The 24,311-nt window shown below is 34.5% G+C and overlaps 2 protein-coding genes across 8 annotated transcripts in view; one reads left to right on the plus strand and one right to left on the minus strand.

Annotated features, from left to right (window-relative positions):
• The first annotated feature begins 1,305 nt into the window (after nucleotides 1–1,305).
• Nucleotides 1,306–12,219, plus strand: LOC121388590 (F-box protein At5g06550-like). The gene is made up of 4 exons (XM_041519990.1): nucleotides 1,306–2,147; nucleotides 2,870–3,005; nucleotides 6,820–6,952; nucleotides 11,017–12,219. The coding sequence occupies exons 1-4, from the start codon at nucleotides 1,495–1,497 to the stop codon at nucleotides 11,100–11,102; spliced, it is 1,008 nt and encodes a 335-aa protein (XP_041375924.1). The 5' UTR covers nucleotides 1,306–1,494; the 3' UTR covers nucleotides 11,103–12,219.
• A 7,083-nt stretch (nucleotides 12,220–19,302) lies between these two features.
• Nucleotides 19,303–24,311, minus strand: part of LOC121388619 (F-actin-uncapping protein LRRC16A-like) — a 98,901-nt gene continuing 93,892 nt past the window's right edge. For all 7 annotated transcript variants that reach the window (XM_041520036.1, XM_041520034.1, XM_041520032.1 and 4 more), the window contains one exon: nucleotides 19,303–23,513. In XM_041520036.1, coding sequence (XP_041375970.1) covers nucleotides 23,296–23,513 — 218 coding nt within the window. In that variant the 3' untranslated portion in view covers nucleotides 19,303–23,295. The remainder of the gene's footprint in view (nucleotides 23,514–24,311) is intronic.

Below are 24,311 nucleotides of genomic sequence, written 5' to 3' on the forward strand. Positions count from 1 at the left end.
TGGGTTTTCTCTCTAAGACCATATGTTAAAATTACTGAATATTTGACATCCAATGGCTGATGATTATTAAATCAATATGCTCAAGTTGTGTTGTTAAAACAAGAATTTTAAACTTTTTGCTTTTGTAAAACATTTCAACACATTGTTTGGTGTGGAGAATGAGAGATAAGCAAGTCTTGCTGTGAGCTTCTTTTTCACAAACAGGATAACATATACCATAGTCTTTAATATGGTAGTTCTGGAGTACCATAGTAAATGGAACCTGGAGCAACTTGGTGAATCCACTCTTGGGGATCACAAGAGAACACAAATCTTCAAACCCATTATACAGTTGTCCAGCAAAAAATTAAAACTACAAAAAATCCCCATCATTAATAAGTACCCGACATCTAGAGCTTTTGGTTGCTTTTTCATAAGACTAGTGATTGATTGTGCGTGTGTGGGGGTGGTGGGGTGTGTGCAGTTTCTTCAAAGAAAATAATTTTAAGGTGGGTTTTTGGTTTTTTTTTACTTCAAGAAGACATTAAAAAATCACTGTATCCTGATATTTTTTCTCTTTTATTTGTTTACCATGCTATTTTACACACACACACACACATTATTTTACACAGTATTTAATCATAGGATTAGGTATCGTATTGTGATTTGTGCAACCCTCAAACCCATCATACAGTTATCCAGCAAGAAATTAAACTACAAAAAATCCCCATCATTAATAAGTACGGGTCCGTGTACTGTGATCGATTTGTGCAACCTCGTTTCAGAATCTGTCAGCTATGAAAACTACAGGCCTAATAACGTTCTTTTCATCCAGATCACTTGTAATGCTGGTTAAATTGATAGGCCTACGTGTGTCATTAAATTAAACAATTTATTCTCTTTTACATAATAATAGGCCTACTATGTAATATTGTGACTACACCAACTAAATCCTAAATTTACTCAATTAACAGACGCCGAGAAACTATTGTTTCTATCTCTCTGCCCAGCACATATTGCTCCAATCATAGGACAGTATTACTATGAAATGTTTGAACAAAGACGTCTTCTACTTTCAGTTGCTTTGCTACTAGTATATAAATTATAATTAATTGTGCTAGGATATTGTAACCATTATAACATGTTTTGTTTTTCTTTTCTTGCTGTTGATATTATTATTATTATTATTATTATTATTATTATTATTATTATTCATGTCAGTATAATTCATATACGGAAATAAATGATTGACTGCGACATACTATGCACCTTTAACAAAATAATGTTTCCAGTCGGAATGTCATAATAGAGTTAAGTCCCTTTACTGTCAGTTGTCGATCAATGAGGAAGCGAAGTATGAAAACACGTTCTTGTCTGTGAAGATTAAGTTAATGCAGGCTCATCATCGGGCACGTATAAAAAGACGTTTATCTGGCAGCCCCAGTCACAGAAGTGTCCTCTACGAGACCCATAACACAAGCTGTCAGGCCATAACTTTGTTTGAAGAGAGTCACAATGTCCGAAGATGTCAAGCATCGGTTTGATGAACTTTACAAAAAGGCGATCGCGCTCGGTCTGAGCAAAGAACAAATTTCTACCTTACACGCTTTAAAGGAAATCCGCTCTTCTAAGAATATAGTATGGCCAATTATAATTTATGTGTTTCGTGTTGTAATCGTCCTGACTGTTTTACTAACACTTGTTTGGTGCCTTAACTGGCCGGTGAGGAATGAGAAAATGCTAGCAGTTTGGTTCAGCTTTCTGGGAGTTCCCGAAGATGAGATCTTTAAGGAAGAATGCATCCTGGAAAGTTCGGACACATTTGCAGACACATTCCGCCCGCCCATTGACTGCGAGTTTTGTCGCGGCATCAGCAAAGTTCCACGGGTTTCGAACATTGTTCCAGAAGAATTCGAAGAGAAGTATGCTTATGGGGGACAGCCGGTTATTATTGTTGATGGAATGAAAAACTGGACTGCTCTCAAATCATTTAGCTTCAAGTTTTTCAAAGATATTTACAAAGAGGACAGCCCTGCATTGGCGAACATTGAATCAAACTGTCAGTTCTTTCCGTACAAGACAACATTTAAGAATCTTGGTGAAGTGTTTAACATGAGTGACGACAGGGCTCATATGAAAGACGGGTCTGAACCGTGGTATATTGGATGGTGAGTCGATTCTTTTCTTATAAGTACCATAAATAAAAATAAAAAATAATAAAAAAGCAAATAAATAAATACAGTTATACAATTTCAACAAGTTTACTCTTTATATTCACTATTCAGGGCTTTAGTTGTCACATATCATAAATACTTACTTCTGAAGCAGTAAACTAAATGTAAATTTTTGAGGAAAACTAAAGGTTAAAACCATTTCATATTTCTTAAGTTGCACCAAATTTTTTTTCATTAACATGCATCTTCACATTTACAGTGTTCGACAGATTTTGAGAAAGTCACTATAACTGTCACAAAACCTTTGGCTAGTAATACAGTTGATAATTTCCACTAATCCACACCAAACATTCACAAGTCAGGGATCGAGGGCTAATAGATTTGTCAAATCAGGGCAGCATTTATGCAATTTTATTTGACATACAAGTCACCAGTTGTGAAGCACCAGCTGGGTGGAATGAGAAATAACCCAAAATACTAGTAGTAGTAGTACTAGCTCTTGACTGAAGTTGTGTCGACAAAAAAGAAAGAAGCTGACATTAATAGATTTTATTTCAATCTAGATAGTACATGAGCATTGCTGAATGTTAATGCAGATTGTGAGGGCTGGGTTCTGTCAAGTGGATGAACCTATCTGATGTACACCTATAATGTTACAGTATTTAATTAAGTTTTTTATATACTAAATGTTTTGATTTGTTTTTTTTGTCTCATAGGAGTAACTGCGATTTCTCAGCAGGAAATATTCTCCGTCAGCACTACGACAGACCATACTTCCTCCCTCATGTCTCCGAATCCAGCAAGACCGACTGGATTTTCATCGGAAGTCCTGGATACGGAGCACACATGCATGTGAGTTACATATAAAGTTAAAGTTTGTTTTGTTTAATGACACCACTAGAGCACATTGATTTATTTTAATAATCATCAGCTATTGCCAATATTGGATGTCAAACATTTGGTAATTCTGACAGTCTTTGGAAGGAAATCCGCTACATTTTTCATCTAGTAACAATTAATGAACTTTTTTATGCATCATTCCACAGACAGGATAGCACATACCATGGCCTTTGGTATACCAGTTGTGGTGCACTGGTTGGAATGAGAAATAGCCTAAAATTGATAGGCCCATCGGAGGGGATCATTAATCCTAGACCGATCGTACCTCAGTGGAACGTTTTACCGTTGGGCTACATCCTGCCCAATGAGTTAAAACTAGGTAATCAAAGTAGTTCTATATTTCATATTTGCTTTAAAAAATTATCACATTAAATTTATAGTTAGTTGGGTTTATTTTCTTCTTGTGTTCTGAACTGTAGAGTTTCATCTGATCTATCTTTTCATATTTCGTTGGTTTTTATATTTTCTTTGGTTTTCTCTCTAATTATATTTCGTATTAATTTTACTAACAATAAATTAATCTCACTAATATAAGGAATTTAGGAACGTTACATAGTTAGGTATGTGTCGTTGTGGTTAGGCCATCGGTCTACAGGCTGGTAGGTACTGGGTTCGGATTCCAGTCGAGGCATAGGATTTTTAATCCAGATACTGACTCCAAACCCTGACTCCAAAACTAAGGCTCAGTGGGTAGGTGTAAACCACTTGCACAGACCAGTGATCCATAACTGGTTCAGCAAAGGCCATGGTTTGTGCTATCCTGCCTGTGGGAAGCGCAAATAAAGATCCCATGCTGCCTGTCATAAAAGAGTAGCCTATGTGGTGACAGCAGGTTTCCTCTAAAAAACAGTGTAAGAATGGCCATATGTTTGACGTCCAATAGCCGATGATAAGATAAAAAATCAATGTGCTCTAGTGATGTCGTTAAATAAAACAAACTACTTTCAATTTATTAAGTGTGGTCTGAGACCTTATTATAAGTTTGTAGTTAAGAAAGATTACTTGGGTTTTGTTGGAAATTACGGAGATTGCCGAGTGTTCTACCAATCAGGATTAACAAGTAATTATAATTGACCAATGACAGATGCACAAGCTAAGGGTCGGGCCTGGTTCTGTGTGATCATGGGATTTAGAATAACTTTTGTGTTGGCTTCGAATTGTATATGTGAGAATTTGTATTCTCAGGTTTTTGTGTAATTTTGTTTTATTTCTGTGCTTGCTTCCAACAAAATGTAACTATCTGTACTACCGGGTAGACATTATCTGAGTCTTGAGTATTAGGATAAAAATATAAAAATATAAGTAGTATTAATTGGTAATTTTTAATGATGTGTCAGGGAGTTAAATAGTTGAAAGTAGGTAGAGCTAGGTATAGTCGCTTTCTGAATGAACTTATGGTATCGATTAAAAGGGAGTGTACAGTATTATAGGTGAGGAAATTGACTAGCATTGTCACATGTTGTCAGAATAGTTATACATGTATTTATGGGTTATTAAAAGAATTACGTAGTATTTATTTGACAGAATGATGTATATTTATGGTAATTATAAATTATATTTATGTTATTAAATGATTTCATTTATATGTTACACATGTTACTGTAATTGGGAGATAAATAAAGGGATTGTTAAGGCTTATTCTTTTTTTCTTGGTTTGTTTAGTTCCATTGTGAGTCTTTATCAAATTAAGCCATAAATTATGGTGATAATGGAGTCTACGGCCGAAAGAAGTAGTTGAATTCGGGTCAACTCTAAGCATAATTTTTGTAGTGGAGTATGCTTGCCTGCAGAAATAACTTCTAACTTGGTTACATGTAGTCACAGCTAGGGTTATAGTTGAACCTGACATAGGGACTTTCAGTACACTTGATTTAGGCTGTACTGCTAAATTCACTACACTCTTATTTTATTTAAACTTTTAATTTTGTTTTTAACAACTGTAGAATGTTTTGTTCAAAGTACATTATATTAGCATTCTCTGAATGTGTTTGCTTTTTTTTTTTTTGCTTTTTGTTTAATCCAAAGAAACTAAGCATTAAATTAATCTGCTATTTTTAAATGTTACTGTTAATGATTATGCTACTTGCACTTGTATAACAGATTAAAATTGAGGAAGTTTATCTCTATAGACACTTTAAATATGCTAAGCGGATTCTTGAGCTAAATCTTAAGTTGTTTCTTCCTACATAAAGATTTGACTGGCTTGAACAAGTCAGCAAGTTTAACAGGATTTAACAAGTAATACGTACAGTGTAATACAAATACAGTGAAACCCTCTAAAACCGGATCCCTAGTAAACCAGAATTCCCTCTGAACCAGATGTTTGTCAAGATTTCTTTTTAAATATCAGTACAGAATAAAACCTGTCTCAGGGCTCGAACTTAACAATTTGTCTCCCACCACAATTTTTAAAAGAATTGCCATGGGTGAAATAGTCCACCGACGGCAATTTTTAATCTGCTGTTGGCAATTTTTTTTTTTTTAAAGTGACATTTGCAGAAAATAAATATGACTAAAAGTTTATTTTGCTGTATATGTAGACATATTTCAAATGTTAAATATTGGCAGATTATGTACACCAGGTGTATATATTTTGCCATTGTTGAGGAGTTTTACCGACAGCACAAAAATGCTCTCTACCTATACAACAATTTATATCTGCCATCGTTAAGTTCGAGCCCTGCTCTCTTAAACTGGACTTTATTAGTCTTGGATCAGTTAGTGTTCGGGTTAGAGGTGGTTCACTCTTTGTCAATATGTACCTGTAAATTAGTATTCAAATGTTGATACTTTAATAATAATTAATACATTGTCCTGCAGTGACTTATGGTAGTACTAAACCAAATAACTTCCAGCTGGGTCAAAGTTCGAGGTGCACCCAAGTTTTGATAGAGAAGTTAACACCACAAATCCTGTGATTGGTGATAAGTGTGAATGTGTTGGTTGTAAAAAAAACCCAGTTTCATCTGGGCAAAAAATGTATGCAATTTTATTTTATCTAGTACCACTGTGTCAAGTAGCCTTGTGCTTGAAACATGTATGGGGTACCGGTACCTGTAAAAAAAAAAGTACTCAAATTTTGTGCGGAACTACGGTAGTCATAGATGCTACCCGTTATCTCTGAAATGAGCAACTTGACCCCCAATTTTTTCTGATTCACTTTAAGTCCCACTCCCCCACCCCACCCCTGTATTTAGTGTTACATTCCACACAGCATTTTGTGTTATATTTCACACTGTAACTGTGTGTTGCTGTTTTGTTGTTGTTACATATGACACTATTAATTAAATGTTTGTGTTATATTTCACACTATAACAGTTGTGTGTTACATTTTACACTAATAATTAACAGTTTTTTATTTTGTTTCACACTGTAACTGTTTGTGTTGTATTTAGTGTTGTGTTACATTTTACACTGTAATAGTATTTCGTGTTATAGTTTACAAAATAACTGTTTTGTGTTATATTTCACACTATAACAGTATTTTGTGTTATATTTCACACTATAACAGTATTTTGTGTTATATTTCACACTATAACAGTATTTTGTGTTATATTTCACACTATAACAGTATTTTGTATTATATTTCACACTATAACAGTATTTTGTGTTATATTTCATGCTATAGTGTTTTGTGTTATATTTCACACTATAACAGTGTTTTGTGTTGTATTTCACACTAACAATATTTTGTGTTATATTTCACACTATAACAGTATTTTGTGTTATATTTCACACTATAACAGTGTTTTGTGTTATGTTTCAGATAGACAATGTTGGACTGTCATCGTGGCAGGCACAGGTAACCGGGACAAAAGTATGGACGCTGGAACCTCCCCCCGAGTGTTACTTCGAGTGTAGTAAACAAATCAAGGTCACAATAAAACCAGGAGAAATATGTAAGCGTTACACACTTCATACTGCAAGTGAAATATATAGTATATAGTACCCCTGTTACTAACTTCCTACTGGAAGTGAAATATATAGTGTATAGTACCCCTGTTACACATAGTACCCCCGTTGCACACTTCCTACTGGAAGTGAAATATATAGTGTATAGTACCCCCGTTGCACACTTCCTACTGGAAGTGAAATATATAGTGTATAGTACCCCCGTTGCACACTTCCTACTGGAAGTGAAATATATAGTGTATAGTACCCCCGTTGCACACTTCCTACTGGAAGTGAAATATATAGTGTATAGTACCCCCGTTGCACACTTCCTACTGGAAGTGAAATATATAGTATATAGTACCCCTGTTACTAACTTCAAGGACCAAAATCATTGATTCATTGTAAAAGAAGAAATAAAGTTTATTGTGTTTAACAGCGACAGAAATAAGCAGAATTTTTCGCTAGCACACCGCACAAGTACGTCTAGAAATCTACTTGTCCACTAATATTTTCAATTGTTCAAATATATGTTTTGTTTTATTCAAGTACAAGGACCATATTTTTGACTGCTCAAAATGAAACTGTATTGAAAATTTTCACTTGTCCACTGGACAACCATAGAGATACATTGTGCTTGTCTGAGCAGATTTTCACTTGTCTGGACAAATGGACAAGTGCTTATTTTGAACGCTGACTTAATGACACCACTAGAGCACATTGATTGCTTATTCATCGGCTACTGGATGTCAAACAGTTGGTAATTTTGACATGTAGTCTTAGACGAAACCTGCTACATTTTTCCATTAGTAGCAAGAGATCTTTTTATATGCACCATCCCACAGACAGGATACTACATACCACAACTATTGATATATATCAGACGTGGTGCTCTGGTTAGAACAAGAACCGGCCTAATCGGACCACTGACGGGGACGACTGACCGAGAATCAGGCAAGCACTTTACCACTGGGCTACGTCCTGCTATTTTATATTGGAAGTTAAATATATAGTATAGTACCCTTATTACAAACTTCAGGGACCAAGATAAATGATTCATTATAAAGAAGAAATACAGTTGAAGTTTTTTCTTTTTCTTGTAACAACCCCACTTGAGCACATTGATATATTAATCATTGGCTACTGGATGTCAAACATCTGATAATTATGATATATAGAGGAAACCTGATATTTCTTTTGACATTACCTGTCCTCAAACAAGTGCACTCCCCCACCCCCACCAAAGTAAAGACAGAGAAGAGAAAAAGAAGGAAGTTACAGTCACGTGACCGGAACTAGAGGGAGGTGCATTGATGTTTAAAACCTTCCCAAAACCAACAAACTCCTCCCCCCACTCCCAAACCCCCCAAAAAACCCCAATAACCCTGAATGGAAAGATCACAATGACCCCCCCCCCCCCCCCCCCCCCCCCCCCAATTTGTTGTGTTATTGGAATAAAACAAAAATAGTCAATTATGAAATGGAAAAAACAATATGGATATTGATGGAATGAAATGCATTTTATATTGGGATATTTGGAGACAGATTGATGGAATTAAAAAAAAAAATCACCACGTGAATTTTGCCAGTCAGTGTCGAACAGAACTGCTAACAATATTTTTTTTACTAACAATTTTAAATCCAAAGTAAGATCCTTTTGGAACTAGAAAACGGAGTATAAAGAACAGCCTGGTTTTAATTTGACATGTCAGTGTCAATTACGTTGTTCAGTGAAGAGTGAAATAAATCTCTGTATTTAACGGCGTTATACCACTTGTTATTAACTCAAGTGTGCTGATTGGGTATTGATCTAACTCACTTTATTACACGACTAGTCAATAAAACAGTCTTCAGTAATCATGAGAGAAAATTACCAATATAGCTGAACAAGATCTTCAAGATTGAATGTCTAACATCTCAAAATTGAATTTGTTACTTTTCAATATTGAGTTTCCTACATTGATCACTACATGTATCTAATTTGAGGTTTTTACATGTTTTAAAATACTTTTTAAAGATGTCAAATTAGAACATTTTAAAAATGGTTAGTCAAAATAGTTTTTAACATCTATTAAGACATAATTGTTTATCAAAACAATTTTGAAGATTTGAGCTTATATTTGAGTTTCAAACATTAAAGGTGCATTGTCATAGTTGCATCTGTCATATTTAGCTATTTATAAATTATATATGTAATAATTAAGTGACTACAAATTATACCATAACTATTGCATAGGGCTGATTAACTTGGGAATATCAGAATTGTAATGTGCTATCCCTAGACATAAACGGCAAATTCTAAACAAAATCTGGGTAAAAAAAAATAGAAAGTATGTTTTATAGAATACTCTTTGTTACATATCTATCAAAACAAAAGCCAGTTCTTCACCCTCTCAAAATTGTGCAGAGAAATATATACATCACACTTTGTAAACAATATACCGGCGTCGTGGTTAGGCCATCGGTCTACAGGCTGGTAGGTACTGGGTTCAGATCCCAGTTGAGGCATGGGACTTTTAATCCAGATACAAACTCCAAACCCTGAGTGAGTGCTCTGCAAGGTTCAATGGGTAAACCACTTGCACCGACCAGTGATCCATAACTGGTTCAACAAAGGCCATGGTTTGTGCTATCCTGCCTGTGGGAAGTGCAAATAAAAGATCCCTTGCTGCCTGTCATAAAAGAGTAGCCTATATGGCGACAGTGGGTTTCCTCTAAAAAAACAGTGTCAGAATGACCATATGTTTGACGTTCAATAGCCAATAATAAGATAAAAAAATCAATGTGCTTTAGTGGCGTCATTAAATAAAACAAACTACTTTTTTTTGTAAACAATAATAGGGTTTTATTTTTACTACTGACAGAATTTATTTAGATATAATTTTTATCAACATGTTCCTCAAGATATATTATTAATGTTTACATTTCAAAATGAAAATGAATAAATATCTGTGGACATTGTTCTATTTTGATACAGCCCCTTTACAATGTACATTCTAACCCATATTGTGGCTTTCCATTTGTCACCTCTGATGGCATTACATTTTCTGTATAGCACTGGATATGCTACATATAGAATAATACATGAGTGACTGTTAGATACTATTTATCTTGCAATAAATTGTTTTAAAATGTAAAATGAGCGAAAGCAAGTTTGATACATTTTAAAATGAGTTGTAAGATAAATGGTATCTAACAGATACGATGTATTATTCTGTTTCTTACATATCCTAAAAAAATTGGGTTTTAAGCAAATTTTAACATCTTTTTTTACTAAGTTATTTGCAGCCGTTGCACTTACGTGTCATAGACACATGATTGCCAGGTTAACTATACGTCACGGTGTAATCAATTTCAATTGTGCTGGGTTTTTTCATTGGATGTATGCCATCACCTACAAGCGGCCAGCCTTATGTATTGAAATTATTAACACACGTACATGTGTAAACAAATATGTGTTATCAAAAATAACGAATGATGTTCTCACCAACGGGTGTGCAATTAAGAAATGTAGTTGTTTTGAGTGTATGTCAGTGAGGCATGTGAGAAACATTAACGGCAGGCCTCTGAACTTTAGGAGAACAATAGTTCCGTTCACGTAAGTAGTTTTGAATAACCATTTTACATTACTACATTAAAGGGTAGTGGGGGTGGGGACGTAGCCCAGTGTTAAAGTGCTTGCTTGATGCACAGTCGGTTTAGGATCAATCCCCGTCTGTGGCCCCATTGGACTATTTCTCATTCCAGCCAGTGCTCCACGACTGGTGTAACAAAGGCTGTGGTATGTACTATCCTGTCTGTGGGATGGTGCATATAAAAGATCCCTTGCTGCTAATTGAAAAGAGTAGCCCATTAAGTGGCGACAGCAGGTTTCCTCTCTATATATCTGTGTGGTCCTTAACCATGTCTGATGCCATATAACCATAAATAAAATATGTTGAGTGTGTCGTTAAACAAAACATTTCCTTCTTTCCTTCATACATTACATTTTGGAGAGCATTTTTGTGGATTGTCTGGATTTTACCCAAAATTTATCATGTAAAGTGATTTTTAAAAAAATATTTCATTTCAGTTGTGCTGGACACTAACAAGTGGTATCATTCGACGCTGGTTATCGGGAATGAAATGAGCATTTGTATCGGATCCGAGTTTGACTGAGTGTGATCTCAACTACCCAGAATTCATTGGGTCACTTCCAGTGACTGCATCCACCACCCACCCCAGTCTACTTCTAGTGCTTACAAGTCGGGGAACATTTTGTTTTCAAAATTTTGATCAGCGACATTTTTAGTCCAATGAAATTTGATTAGCAGCTACTGTTTAATGTTTAAAAATTGTGTAGCCTTCTCTGACATTTGCATAGCAAATCGTGACGCGATAGTGAACAGAATGTTCTCTGCAATTAATGTACCTCTCCGTTCTCAGCATATACATGTATCATATAGCCAATTGCTTTTCTCAAGAAGACTTCTACAGTGAAACCTCTCAAGACCGGACCCTCTGTAAACCGGAATTCCCTCAAAACCGGACGTTTCATAGAGTCCCTTTTTAAAACAAGGACATAACGTAACCTCCCGAAACCGAATCCCTCTTAATACCAGACAATTGTCTTGGTCCCAAGGGTGTCCGGTTTAGAGGGCTTTCATTATACTTTCAAAGATGATGAACACCCCAAATCTATGTATCAGAGAGATATATGAAGGAGAGAATCAAACAGGGTTCGTACGGGTTTTTGAATGTTTTTTTTTTATCATTTTCAGGATCTGAAAAGTTTTGGAAAAATCACATTTTTGCTCATAGTTTTGGAAAATTGTACCTTTGGCAATATTCTAAAAAGCTTACGGGTGAAAATCAATATTTAATTGCTAAAAATAAAATTAAAAACATTTATTTTTTTCTCTCAGTAAACAACTGCTTTGCACTTTAGTCTCTATCTTATTTGGTCCTTTACAATACCTGTACATGCAGAACAATGACTGTATAATTGAGGTTGCTTATAAAATGTATTTTTAATAGTGAATCAAATTAAAATGAGTTTTGGAAATGTATCTTCCTGGTCTTGGAAAAGTTTTGGAAAAGTTATGGAAATTTACATTTCCATACCTGTATGAATCACGAGATTCAAACAAATTAACAAATTGCAGAGTAGAATATCAGCTATATCCAAAATCTGATACAAACAATGCAACAATGATTTTTATTGTTCACAAACAATATTTATTGCATTTAATCATCTTTGTGTGCATGAAGAATAATAAACAATCTTTTATTATGATTATTTTTCTCTCTCATGGTTTTGCAGTTTATGCACAGATGGTCCAACCACCATTCACATGGTGATGGGAAATCATATACAGTGAAACCTCTCAAGACTAGACCCTCAGTAAACCGGACATTTGTCTTGGTCCCACAGGTGTCTGGTTTAGAGGAGTTTCACTGTATACTGATCACCAAAATAAAATTTTACCTGAATCAATCATATATGACTTGCAGAGTTATATGTTATATGTTCATCCCACCTCCACATTCCCCACCGAGTTACACCCCAAATCACCAGGAGATTTTCAATACAAAATGAAATGTGTGACTGTCGCCTTGTTAAATGGTGATCCGAGGAACCATACATTAAAATATGAAAATTAAAATGTCTGAGCACTTTGGGCATTGACAGTGGTACAACCAGATTTTACCTCCCAATAATTTCATACATTCCAAAAAATAAACATAACAAGAAAAATTAAAAACCCAATGCTACAATCTTTTAGCACACGACCACCAATTAAAGCATTGGAAATGTATAGACACTGGTGTTTTAAACAAGAAAATGTATTTCATTTCTAACTGTAGTTGGTAAAAGACTTTGTTGAAAACATCTTATATGGGCCACAAACTCATTCATTCAACTTATTTTTGTGTTTATATCCAATTAATGTTCAAACATGCTGTCCTGGGCACACACCTCTGCTATCTAGACTGTCTGTCCAGGACAGTGGGTTAGTTGTTAGTGGTTTGTGAGAGAGAAGAGGGTGTAGTGGTCTTACATTGAGTCATTAAAACTCGCTCTGGGTAAGAGCCGGTGCTGGGCTGTGAACCCTGTACCTACCAGTCTTATGTCCAATGGCTTAAAGGAATGCTAAAGCAAGGCTTTTGGACTGGTATGCATATTCAACGATACATAATGCACATTATTGCTTAATATCAAGTATAATCGTATAGTTAATTAATAAAACGGTTAAATGTGACGGCTATTATATATAACGGGCGTGGCCATTTTGTACCATCCCATTGAATACACCCTCTGGCGAGGTGGTGGTTACGTAATACCTAACGTGTCATGTCAGGAATTAATCTTTGAACTGAAGAAACAAAACATACCTGATTTTTGTGGATGCATCGCAATGTTCTGTAATAATATCCATCCCATTAACACGGCAACGTGTATATGTGGTTTATTTTTCAATACAAAATAAACCACCATTGTCAAAGTGTTGAAATAACTGCATTATGTTTTGTACATAAATTAACCCATGTACTGAAATAATAGTTGGTTTTATTGGTTAATTGGTCTTTTCTTTCCATTGCTTGTACCTGTGGTTCTTGATTGGCAGGTGTATTTTAGACGGTCCCCAGATACTGTGTCTAGACACACTAAAAAGACGTGCCTCTTTTATTAAGATCACAGGGTATGGTTTGATAACCTCAAATTGTAATGGACTTTACCAGCCACCCTGCTTTATTACTGTAATTCTGTAAAACCCTTAAGTAGACTTTCCCATCTAAAATCACAAAACTGACCAATTACGTAGTCCCAAAGAAAAGAAAATTATCACTTGGGTATTGTGAGTGGTTGTTTTTGCTTGAACGTATCCTACCAATAGGCCTAATAATATGCTCCTTTTTTTTTGTTGATTTTTTAAAAGAACAAAATACTACAACTCCATTTCGTTATATTGATGCAAATTGAAATATATTTAGTTAAATAGTTAAGTCAGGTTGATGAAAGCGAAACATCTTCTTGTAAATTAGAGCATTTGTTTACACTGTGCATAATAGAGAAGTTGGACCTGAGCTGACGTCACTTCGACCCAAGCTATACCACCGGACGTCACAAAAACGAAACAAAATGGCTGCCCCCAGTTAATTTAGCAGGAATAATCATGTTTTTTTTTATTAATTCTAAAATTACGCGTTTTTCATTTGTTGATGGTCTGGGTATGCATCTTTCCAACACATAAGGCTCTTGTTGGAGTTTAGTCTACCTTCAACTACTACACCACTGAGGCTGGTGGCTACAAACTGGACAGTCCCTTTAAATTGTCATTTGTTCAATGCTGGTTGTGTTCACTGAAGGATGACGACAGATAGGAGTGATGGGCCATCAGGAAGGGTCGCGTCTTGTTCTGCCAGTAAATCAATCGGGGTCTCATTTGGAAATAATTGGCAATTTGTTATGTGATTTACTCCTGTCTCTATTTCACTGGAGACTATTAGCTAAAACTCTGTCCGGACTATTCATGCGTGAACTGATACCAGCACACAACAGATCAGAGAATTACACCTGCCACTCAGTCTTTATTTGTTGCCGTTTTATTAAATTATTGGATATAAATTCACTGATTGAAAATGTGTGGGCTAGGTCTGGCCAAGCAGGAAATATCACTAAATTATCTATTAAACTTAAAAAATTGCAGAATCCAAAAGTTATTTTGTAAGAAAATATCAATTATTACATAAATTTATTTTTCAAAATGAAATAAAATTAATTTGTCCTCAAATTGACAATTGGCGAATTTGCCGAGTACCAGAGTTACAAAATGTAGCTCTGCGACATGTATTATCTACAAGTGCTTGGATAAATACAAATATGTCTATTTCTATTGCAACTGCAGTTTATCTGAATCTTATCACAGCTTAGTAGTTTGTTGCCCAAATGTAATGAATTAACCATTTTTTTGAACAAATTACATCTGTAATAGTAGCACAAGCCAATGGAAATAGAATAAAAAACACAACAAGCATAATCAATAATAATAATATATTTATAGAATAAAGATCATGTTTACTGCATATATATTCGTTTCATTGAAGCTACCTGAAGAAAAAGACATACAAAGATAAAACTATAAAAGATTTAAGGCTGAATCTGTGTTCTTTAATATAATGTGTGTAGAAGAAAAGGTGACAAATAGTCATAAATAACATTAGAATCTAACTCAAAATATAAGATGTACAAGAAAGGGCGACAATAATTATAAATATTCATTGCTCTACTTATTATATAATATGGACAAAAATCATATCGAAAAGCTAAACAACAGAAAGCAAAACTTTAAACTTAGGTTTTATTACATACGTTTTTTTATTTTTCATCTTTTTACTTCAATAAGAGATTAAAAAAAAACAAAAAAAACTCTGGAGTGAGATCGTGCTTGAAGTCACAGAATCTAATTTTAAGCAGGTACTGTTAACAGATGATTAGTAAACTTTTAAAGAATTGAAATATGTTGTCACTTATATTCTCATTATATTCTGTGTAACATTGGTACATGTATTAATTTTTCCAGACTATTGAAAGCCCCCAAAATGTATGTACATTTTCTAGAAATGTTTTAACAAATGGTTTTGAGCTAACAATATCTGAACATCCCAAATCACATATGAATAGTACAGATAAATGAGATAATTAATATCCAAAGTAACATAATATTAAGGTATTATAGACAAAAATACATAACAATGTAAATGTTTAACCCTGTTCTTTTATGAATGCTAGACTGAAAGTAAGAATCTGGACTACCAACATAAATGTATCAAAAGTATTACAAGAGAAATTAAAAATTGCATAAATATTAGTGAAGACATTATTATTTACGGTAATGCCATTCAGGAATTAATGGCAGGTTATTTTTAACACCTAAACAATACAATGTTTAGGGATGATGTACAAGGTCAAATAACAAAACCTCAGATGTAATAAATGTTAAAAAGCAGAATCTGTTAAGAGTTAAAGACATTTATTTGGGAAGAATTGTCTCCTGTACTAATGCTATCAATTCTAAAGATTTCATAACCAGACTTTTAAAATCTAGAATGTTACATACATGTATCATTGGATTAAACGCGATAATGCCATGTTTCTTTTAATTATTTCAACATGCTCATATACCACTAAGGTTTAGAGCACGTCTGTCCCGGGTCCTGCTCCTGGACAGCCAGGAGTCTGATCCGGGACCGAAAAATGCCACGCAAACAGTTCTGAATCCAGACTCATAAATAGGAACTATCTATACACAAAAATTTTACAAAGTGTGGACCTGCCAGTATCAAAACTGATTTTTTTTTTACTTTGACAAGTCTGAAATGAACTATAAAGCTAAATAATAGGAAGACGAAGAAAAATAAATTATGTAAATTTAAAAATAGGAATATGATTATGGTGGTGGCTAAGATTGGGAGTGGGCTAGGGTGGGGACAATGTATAGAGATCAATGAACCATAAATGATATTGCTGTTAACTACTTGAAGCAAATTGGTTTATTATTGGATGTAATACATTTGATAAATCTGACATCAGGGGTGGGAACTGGTGAACTGTAAAAAAAAAAAGGAAATCTATAGGGGTCCCGGAAATTATTGAAATCCTAGGTTAAAATCTGTGCCATCTGACACATTTTGGAGGAAAGGACAATTGAGGAAATGCAATGTTCCATGAGAGGAAAACAGCTGATCATCGGACAATTCCCACCCCTGTGACGTATAGCCATCAAGAAGACCTGCTGCAGAATTCTATTTGTAGCACGGGATCTTTTATATGCACTTTTCAGACAGGACAGCATATGCCACAGCTTTTGATATACCAGTCACAGAGCACTGGCTGGGATGGTATAATGGGTCCACCGAAAGGGTTTCAATCTTTTGACCTAAAGTTAAACAGCACAGGCGAGTACCCGACCGAGTTTAATCAAACCAGCATCAGAACAACAAGAAGAAGGAAATGTTTTATTTAACGACGCACTGAACATATTTTATTTTACGATTATATGGCGTCGGACATATGGTTAAGGACCACACTGATAGTGAGGGTGGAAAACTGCTCTCGCCACTTCCTGAGCTACTCTTTTCGATTAGCAACAAAGGATCTTTTACATGCACCATCCCACAGACAGGGCAGTACATACCACTGCCTTTGATATACATGTACCAGATATACATGTACCAGTCGTGGTGCACTGGCTGGAACAAGAAATGGCCCAATGGGCCCACCAACGGGGATCAATCCCAGACCGACCCATCAGAACAATGCCAGACATTGTCTAGCTAATTTCCAGAAGTAAGTAAGTGTTGCATTAACAACACAGAGATCAGACATAGCCACATTTGGCAGCTGTTATGAATGAAACTTGTTAACGTCTTTCATTTCCATTGACATAGTTAATTTTTCATGTATGAAATTTTGAAGAAAACAAATTGTTTTGTTTAACGACACCATAAATAACACTGATTTATTAATAATTGGCTACTGGATGTCAAACATTTGATAATTCGGACATATAGTCTTTTAGAGGTAATGTGCTACATTTTTCCATTAGTAGCAAGGGATCTTATATGCACCACCCCACAGACAGGATAGCTCATACCATGACCTTTGAAACACCAGTCGTGGTGTATGCATTGGCTGGAATGAGCTGTTGTGAATGAAGACAAGACCTGGCATGAGAGTTTAGACTACCACAGAGTGACGGAACTATCAGGAAAGAAAATAACAGATTCAGGTGAAAAACAAAGTAGTATGGGAGAGGGGAAAATGGAAGAGGGTGGTGGGTGGTAGTCCTAAGCTTAATACAGAAGTTTTTGTATTATGTGAGACAGAACAAAGTGAACAAATTTGTCAGTGGGACCATCATGAAATATTTATGAAACACAGTAGAATCTCATTGGCTCGAACGCCCAACGGTCGAACCTACCGGTATTCTCGAACCAAGAACAAAGTCCCGATTTTTCTCTCTATTAAACCCCTTTATTTTGGTGCTGATTGGTCGAATACCCCTAGGGTCGAACAGAAGCTTTCTGCCAAACCAGTTTATTGGTTCGAACTGTAAAATTAAACATATTTAGCTCGAATGGCTACGTCTATCTGAAGAAATATAAAAAATTATTTACGTATAATATTTTCGTTGACCCTTTCACGCTTATCGTGTTGTTTATTTAGCACCTGTTGGTAATTATCTTTCAGGTACAGACAATTGTAATGCAGTAATCGTTAGATGAATGAATCTTGCAAGTCAAATCCAATCAACGAGTCAATCGGACCATCTCGCCCAGCCGGTTTTAGGGAAACATGCGAGGTTGTACGATTGATTTTTGTGTTACTGAAGCACCCGACAATGGCCGAATGCATGGTTCGAACTACCCGATGGGTCGAACAGACTTTGATGCACCGACTGTGTTCGAGCCAATGAGATTCTACTGTATTGTGGAAGAAGATAGTCAGATTTGTGGAAGATTTATAAACACCGGTATTCACATACAGTACCAGTACAACAAACATCACAAACAACACCAGTGAACATCATAGAGTTCTGTCACACATTTAGGAATGCTTATTTAAAGCTGCATGTAAAGTCAGCAGTGTTGCATTGTGAAAATCATGCAGTTCCCCATCATCACAAGACAAGGTACTATTCCGAATAGCATGCAGTATACTGTATGGAATGGTACCTAATTGGCTTACAGGTCCCTACATCTTGGTTCTTGGTGTGAGGAAAAACTGGGTGGATGGGCACTAATAAGATTGCCAGGCATGTGGGGGGAGGGGAGGTCAGGGATGGAAAGCCTCACCTACTCAAGCAAATTTTCTTTTTTTCAATATATTTTCTGGGAGTGGAAGGGGCATGACTTGTCCACCACACCCCCACAAACTTCACTATCCACACATACATGTATATATGTCTGTGTGTGTGTACGCGCGTGCCTAACTGCCCATTCGAAACATTTGTAGAAAAAACAGTGCAAATGTTGTTAGAAAATCAACATACAATTTATGTTTGAATATTTTTTAAACTGTACAAAAATAGCTGCATACAATTCCATTACTCAGTTAAAACATACTCACATTTATGTAAAAAGAAATAACAAATTTAATGCATAACATAATTTAGTCTTTTGTTTGCCTGATCTTAAATTAATATTGCATCAGTTCAGGTCACGGTCATGTTCAAGGTGAATCAGTGGGTGTTCTGATAAAACCAATAAAAGGCAGTTATTCATTGCAGTGGTTTATAAATACAAGTAACAAATAGCTGATAGTAATGTTGCTGGAAGAATTAACAAAAGACAATTCTGTGAAAAAAAGAAAGACTAATTTTTACACTCAAGTTTAATGATGTATAATTTTGTGAATACAGTGCCATGTATTTTTTTATACTATGATAAAAATAGAATAAATGAATGTATTTTTGTGCATACAATGCAATACCGGGTAATATATATTTATATACACTTCAAAAAGACATGATGTCAACTGAATAATAATTTTTAACAAAAACATCATAATATTATACTGTCATTTAAGCATTATGTACTTCATACATAAAATAATTTTAGTTGAAAACATGTTAACAGTATATGCTTGCCATGATTAAAAAAAACCCATGGCAGCCAAAAGGTCAAAGAACTAAGATAAATTTTTGTGTACAAGATAATCCAATATAAAATACTTTATATGTTATAAAATGGATTACTGTTAGTCATAATATTACCGAGAACAAACAAACAATAAAATAAACTAGATTTATGTACCAGCTGGAAGGTTGTTAAACTGTTTGACTGCGCGACTGTGTGGGATCCTCGACTCATTAATAAATTTCTATTTATTTTTGTGCATAGTATTACATATCCAATTAAGCATGCTATCCTGGACATACATTTCCATGCCACTGGTCCAGCCATTAAAATACGGGTTTCTTCATTTCTTAAAAATTACATCATCAAGGAACGTCATATATTGATACTTTGTCTTACTGAGCTTTATTGTTCAAGAAACCAAAGAAGAAAGAATTCAAAATAAAGTATCATTTTGTTTGTGTTTTTATTCATAAGTACTAAGAGGTGTACCAAGAGGTGTACCAAAAGGTGTAACGATATACTTGAATATTCGGTGCACCGAACAGCGATCTGTATCACTAGTTACCAATCACTAGCTTAACCGAATACACAAAAACGTGTGTAATGCTAACTGTACAATTTATGTTTGTAATTCACACTAACCAAAATGCAATACTGATTTGATTGTTTTGATAATGTCTGGACCGGTTTTGTAGTAGATCAAGTTCACAGACCAATCCTTTTTTAATCAACACATTGGACTGGTACCCTATGTGTTCCTGGACTTCGCTTCTGTCAAAAAAAACCACACATGATTAATCAGTTTTTACTTTAAAACAAAAAATACTGTTCTTCCTTACTGCTAAACCTTTTCACTTTTGAATTCATGGATGTGAATACATATTCGTATTCGTTACCTTATGTTCGTGATATGTATCGTATTCGCCACTATGTGTATTTGTTACACCCCTAATAAGTACATGTATGTTTCAAATTTAATTATTTCAATTTTTTTTTTTTTAAAGATTCATTTGAGATAAAAAAAAAAAAAAGCATAACGAATTATGTGAATGGCTTCGCACATGTTTTTTTGTCTTTGTTCATACCCCGATGAATCTAAATGAAATTACAGAAAATCCTTAATAAAATATAAATAATAATACTTCCAAAACCAGCAGGCCAAAGATATACATACCTGTACATATACCTCTAACCTCATCTAATTCTAATTCAAGGGACTGTTTACTCAAACAAAACTATTTCCAGGCACTACACCACCCATATAAATAATGTCCTAATTTTCACATGGCAAACACGGTTTGTACAAAAGTATTTACACTGTACAGAATACTATAATAATAATGATAACATTAAGTGAGTTAAATATACAATCATAAAGCTACCTGAATGTATAAAAACATTTCTGCACCAACAGAAAGATCTGCAAGCTAGTGATCGTTTCTTAACAGTGAAGGCACAAGTGTTAAGCAGTAATAAAAATACATGAATTTCTGAACACAGATCATGTAAGAAAAAAAGCTAAAAAAAAAGAAATACTATTTCTAAAACTAAGGCCACTCTTTTAAAAAATGGTGTTTTGCTATAGCCTGATGTTATCTGGTAAGCAATATTTAATTTTACAAAATGTGTACATGTAAATTCAGCAAAAAAAACCCAGAAGACGACGAAAAAAGCACACACAGGTAGTTATGTACATAACATACTTAAGTATGCATGACCGCAAACTGTAATTTGTAATTCATGATTGATTCAGTTGATTTAAAAAACCATAAATAAAACATAAAAAGTCTATTGATCGAGGTGAACATTGATGTGTTCAACTACATTGTATGACTGAAGTTCAACTGATCTACAGTTTAACTTGTGAGAAAACAACATAGAGCTAAACACACACATTAACACCAGATACTGTGTCAAAATAACACATCTCATTTACGGACTTCGTTGTTGCAACATTAAAATTTTTATTTTTTTATTATTATAATTGGAAAAAGAAAATGAGTTGATGAGATTTATTACGAGTCAGTTGCATTACAGAAAATAATATTATTCAAGAATAACCTTTTTTTCATGATTATTAAAAAATGACATAAATAATAGCAATATATTTGCATTTCAATTGATCAGCATCATGTGCAAATTGTTGTTAAATGTTTTGATTCTGATTAATATATGTTTACTAGTATTTCGTTTCATTCAGTATGTAGGCCTACACTAGAATCTCATTAATGTTACATGCAAACTGTTACATTCATCATAATCATCGTCATAACTCGGGCATCAGGAAATGCAATCTATATCATCATCATTATCACCATCACTATCTTCTTCATCACCATTATCACCACCACAATCATCATCATCATCATCAGTATCTTCTTCATCATCATCATCATCAGTATCTTCTTCATCATCATCATCATCAGTATCTTCTTCATCATCATCATCATCATCATCATCATTATCATCTTCCATGACAATATTTCACCATCATTATCTTATTTTCTGTACATGGAAGTGATATATACATATATATATTGTAACATTTTGTACTTTTTATATAAAACTTAATAAAATCTTCAATGAAAATGAATTCTATATACTTTACAATGTTTTAAAATATTTCAAGGTCAATTAATTTTTTCACCTGTCTTGTTGCAATTTCTTTTGTGGAAATTAACAGTTCAGAACCTGTGGGTTTACCCACTGCATCTAATTTGTGTAGTGAGTCTATTACGTTACATGCAGTCTCCAGAATTTGTGAAAAAATATATCCAGACTTTAAGTTAAGAAAGGATTATCAAGACCTTGAGTAACTTTAAATAAAGTACTTTTTTTCCAACAAAAAGAATAAACTTTTAAGGCAAATGCATGTAATTCATATCTGTGATATAAAAAAATGAAAATACCAAGAATGGACCAACTAATGTAAAAAAAGAAAAGAAATGTGTGTGATTTATTAAGAATTTCATCCCATAACATAATGCAAAAAACAAATATCCAAAAATAGAGAATAAAGCATATTTTGAAAATAAAAATCTGGCTAAATATGACATGGAATATTGGCTTATAAAGCAGATAAGCTGTACTTAATGTCTGTGACTAATTGTCATGATGGTAAATAGCAATAAAAATATAGTCACTATGATAAATTATATCAAGGAATGCATTAGTCATTTGGACATCACAAAATAAATACTAGTAAATACCACTGCTTCACTTTAGGTTTAGTAAAGTCAAATCTGTGGTCATCTAACAGCGAACACAATGAGTGTTTTTTTGTAGTCAGAAGCATTCCATAATTTTTATGTTATTGCAAACTGTAGTTAAATTACAAGCTGGTCTTTGCAAGATAAAACCAAACTGTGATCAGACTGTGAATCTGATAATAAAAGCATGTTATAGTCCTTGCAAATCAGAAGCCAATTATATTGTTAAATGTTTGTGAGTTTATAACTATAATTTCATGTGTCTGCAAGTGACAACTAAACAATAATTTCATGTCCCATGAATGGAACAACAACAATCACATCTGATGTCTATTCAAGTAGGCTACACTTTTTCTCATCAATGTTATAATAAAACCATTATCTTATGCCATTGCAAGCAGTCTCAACAGGACCACATTTTTACAAGCCCTTGCAATTTTAAGTCGCAACAAAATCATAAACTAATGGTCCCATAAATTATAAACAAAAGCAGAATTTCAGGTCCACGTAGGTGAAAACTAAACCATGATTTCGTCCACTCCTAGGACTGGGGAGGCTTTTCCATTGTGTTCCTCAATGTCTGAAGAGCTCCGACTGTCAACAGAGTCCGGAGTGCTCTCCCCTGATGATTTTGATTGAGATTTGACACTTTTGTCCTCTTCTGTCTTCTCGGCATCATCTGTCACAGAACTGACACTTTCTGATTTCGATTCTTGAAGAGAGTCATCCGAGGCTTCTGTCAAAGATTAACAAAGCAATACATTAGATAAGAGTAATACACTAGATAAGAGTAATACACTAGATAAGAGTAATACACTAGATAAGAGTAATACGTTAGCTAAAGCTGAAGATAAAGATAAAGTTAAAGTTTGTTTGTCTGTAACAACACCACTACAGTACATTGATTTATTAATCACTGGCTACTGGATGTCAAACATTAATTTTGGTAATTTTGACATATAGTCTTAAAGAGGAAAACTGCTACATTTTTCCATTAGTAGCAAGGGATCTTTTATATGCACCATCCCACAGACAGGATAGCACATACCACGACCTTTGATATACACATATGTCCATTCATACAGTCTGCTGTATCCTCACATACCGCAAGAGCTGTCTCTAGTTGTTATGCAGTGTAACACCTAATATCATCAGTTGTCAGTTATTTAGGACCGCACGCTTTCTCAACTGTCTAAATATCCATTAGACTCTGTCTTAAGCAGGTTTAGATTTGTCAGCTAGTCTTGCTGCCACAAGCAGATATAAGATACATCTTCCTAGAAGACAAAAGTAGGAAGATTGTTCTGGATAGTGACATTCCTCCTACTGTTCTAGAGAGTGGCAGCCCTCCTATAGACAAAGTAGAAAGTCTGTCTTGGAGAGTGGGAGTCCCAAAGACAAAGTAGGAAGATTGTCACGGAGAGTGAGTCCTCCTATAGATAAAGTAGGAAGATTGTCCTGGAGACTGGCAGTCCTCCTATGGACAAAAATAGGAGATTGTCCTGGAGTCAGGCAGTTCTGCAAACAATAGTAG

The sequence above is a fragment of the Gigantopelta aegis genome, chromosome 14, assembly GCF_016097555.1.
Source record: "Gigantopelta aegis isolate Gae_Host chromosome 14, Gae_host_genome, whole genome shotgun sequence".
NCBI classification, from domain to species: domain Eukaryota; kingdom Metazoa; phylum Mollusca; class Gastropoda; order Neomphalida; family Peltospiridae; genus Gigantopelta; species Gigantopelta aegis.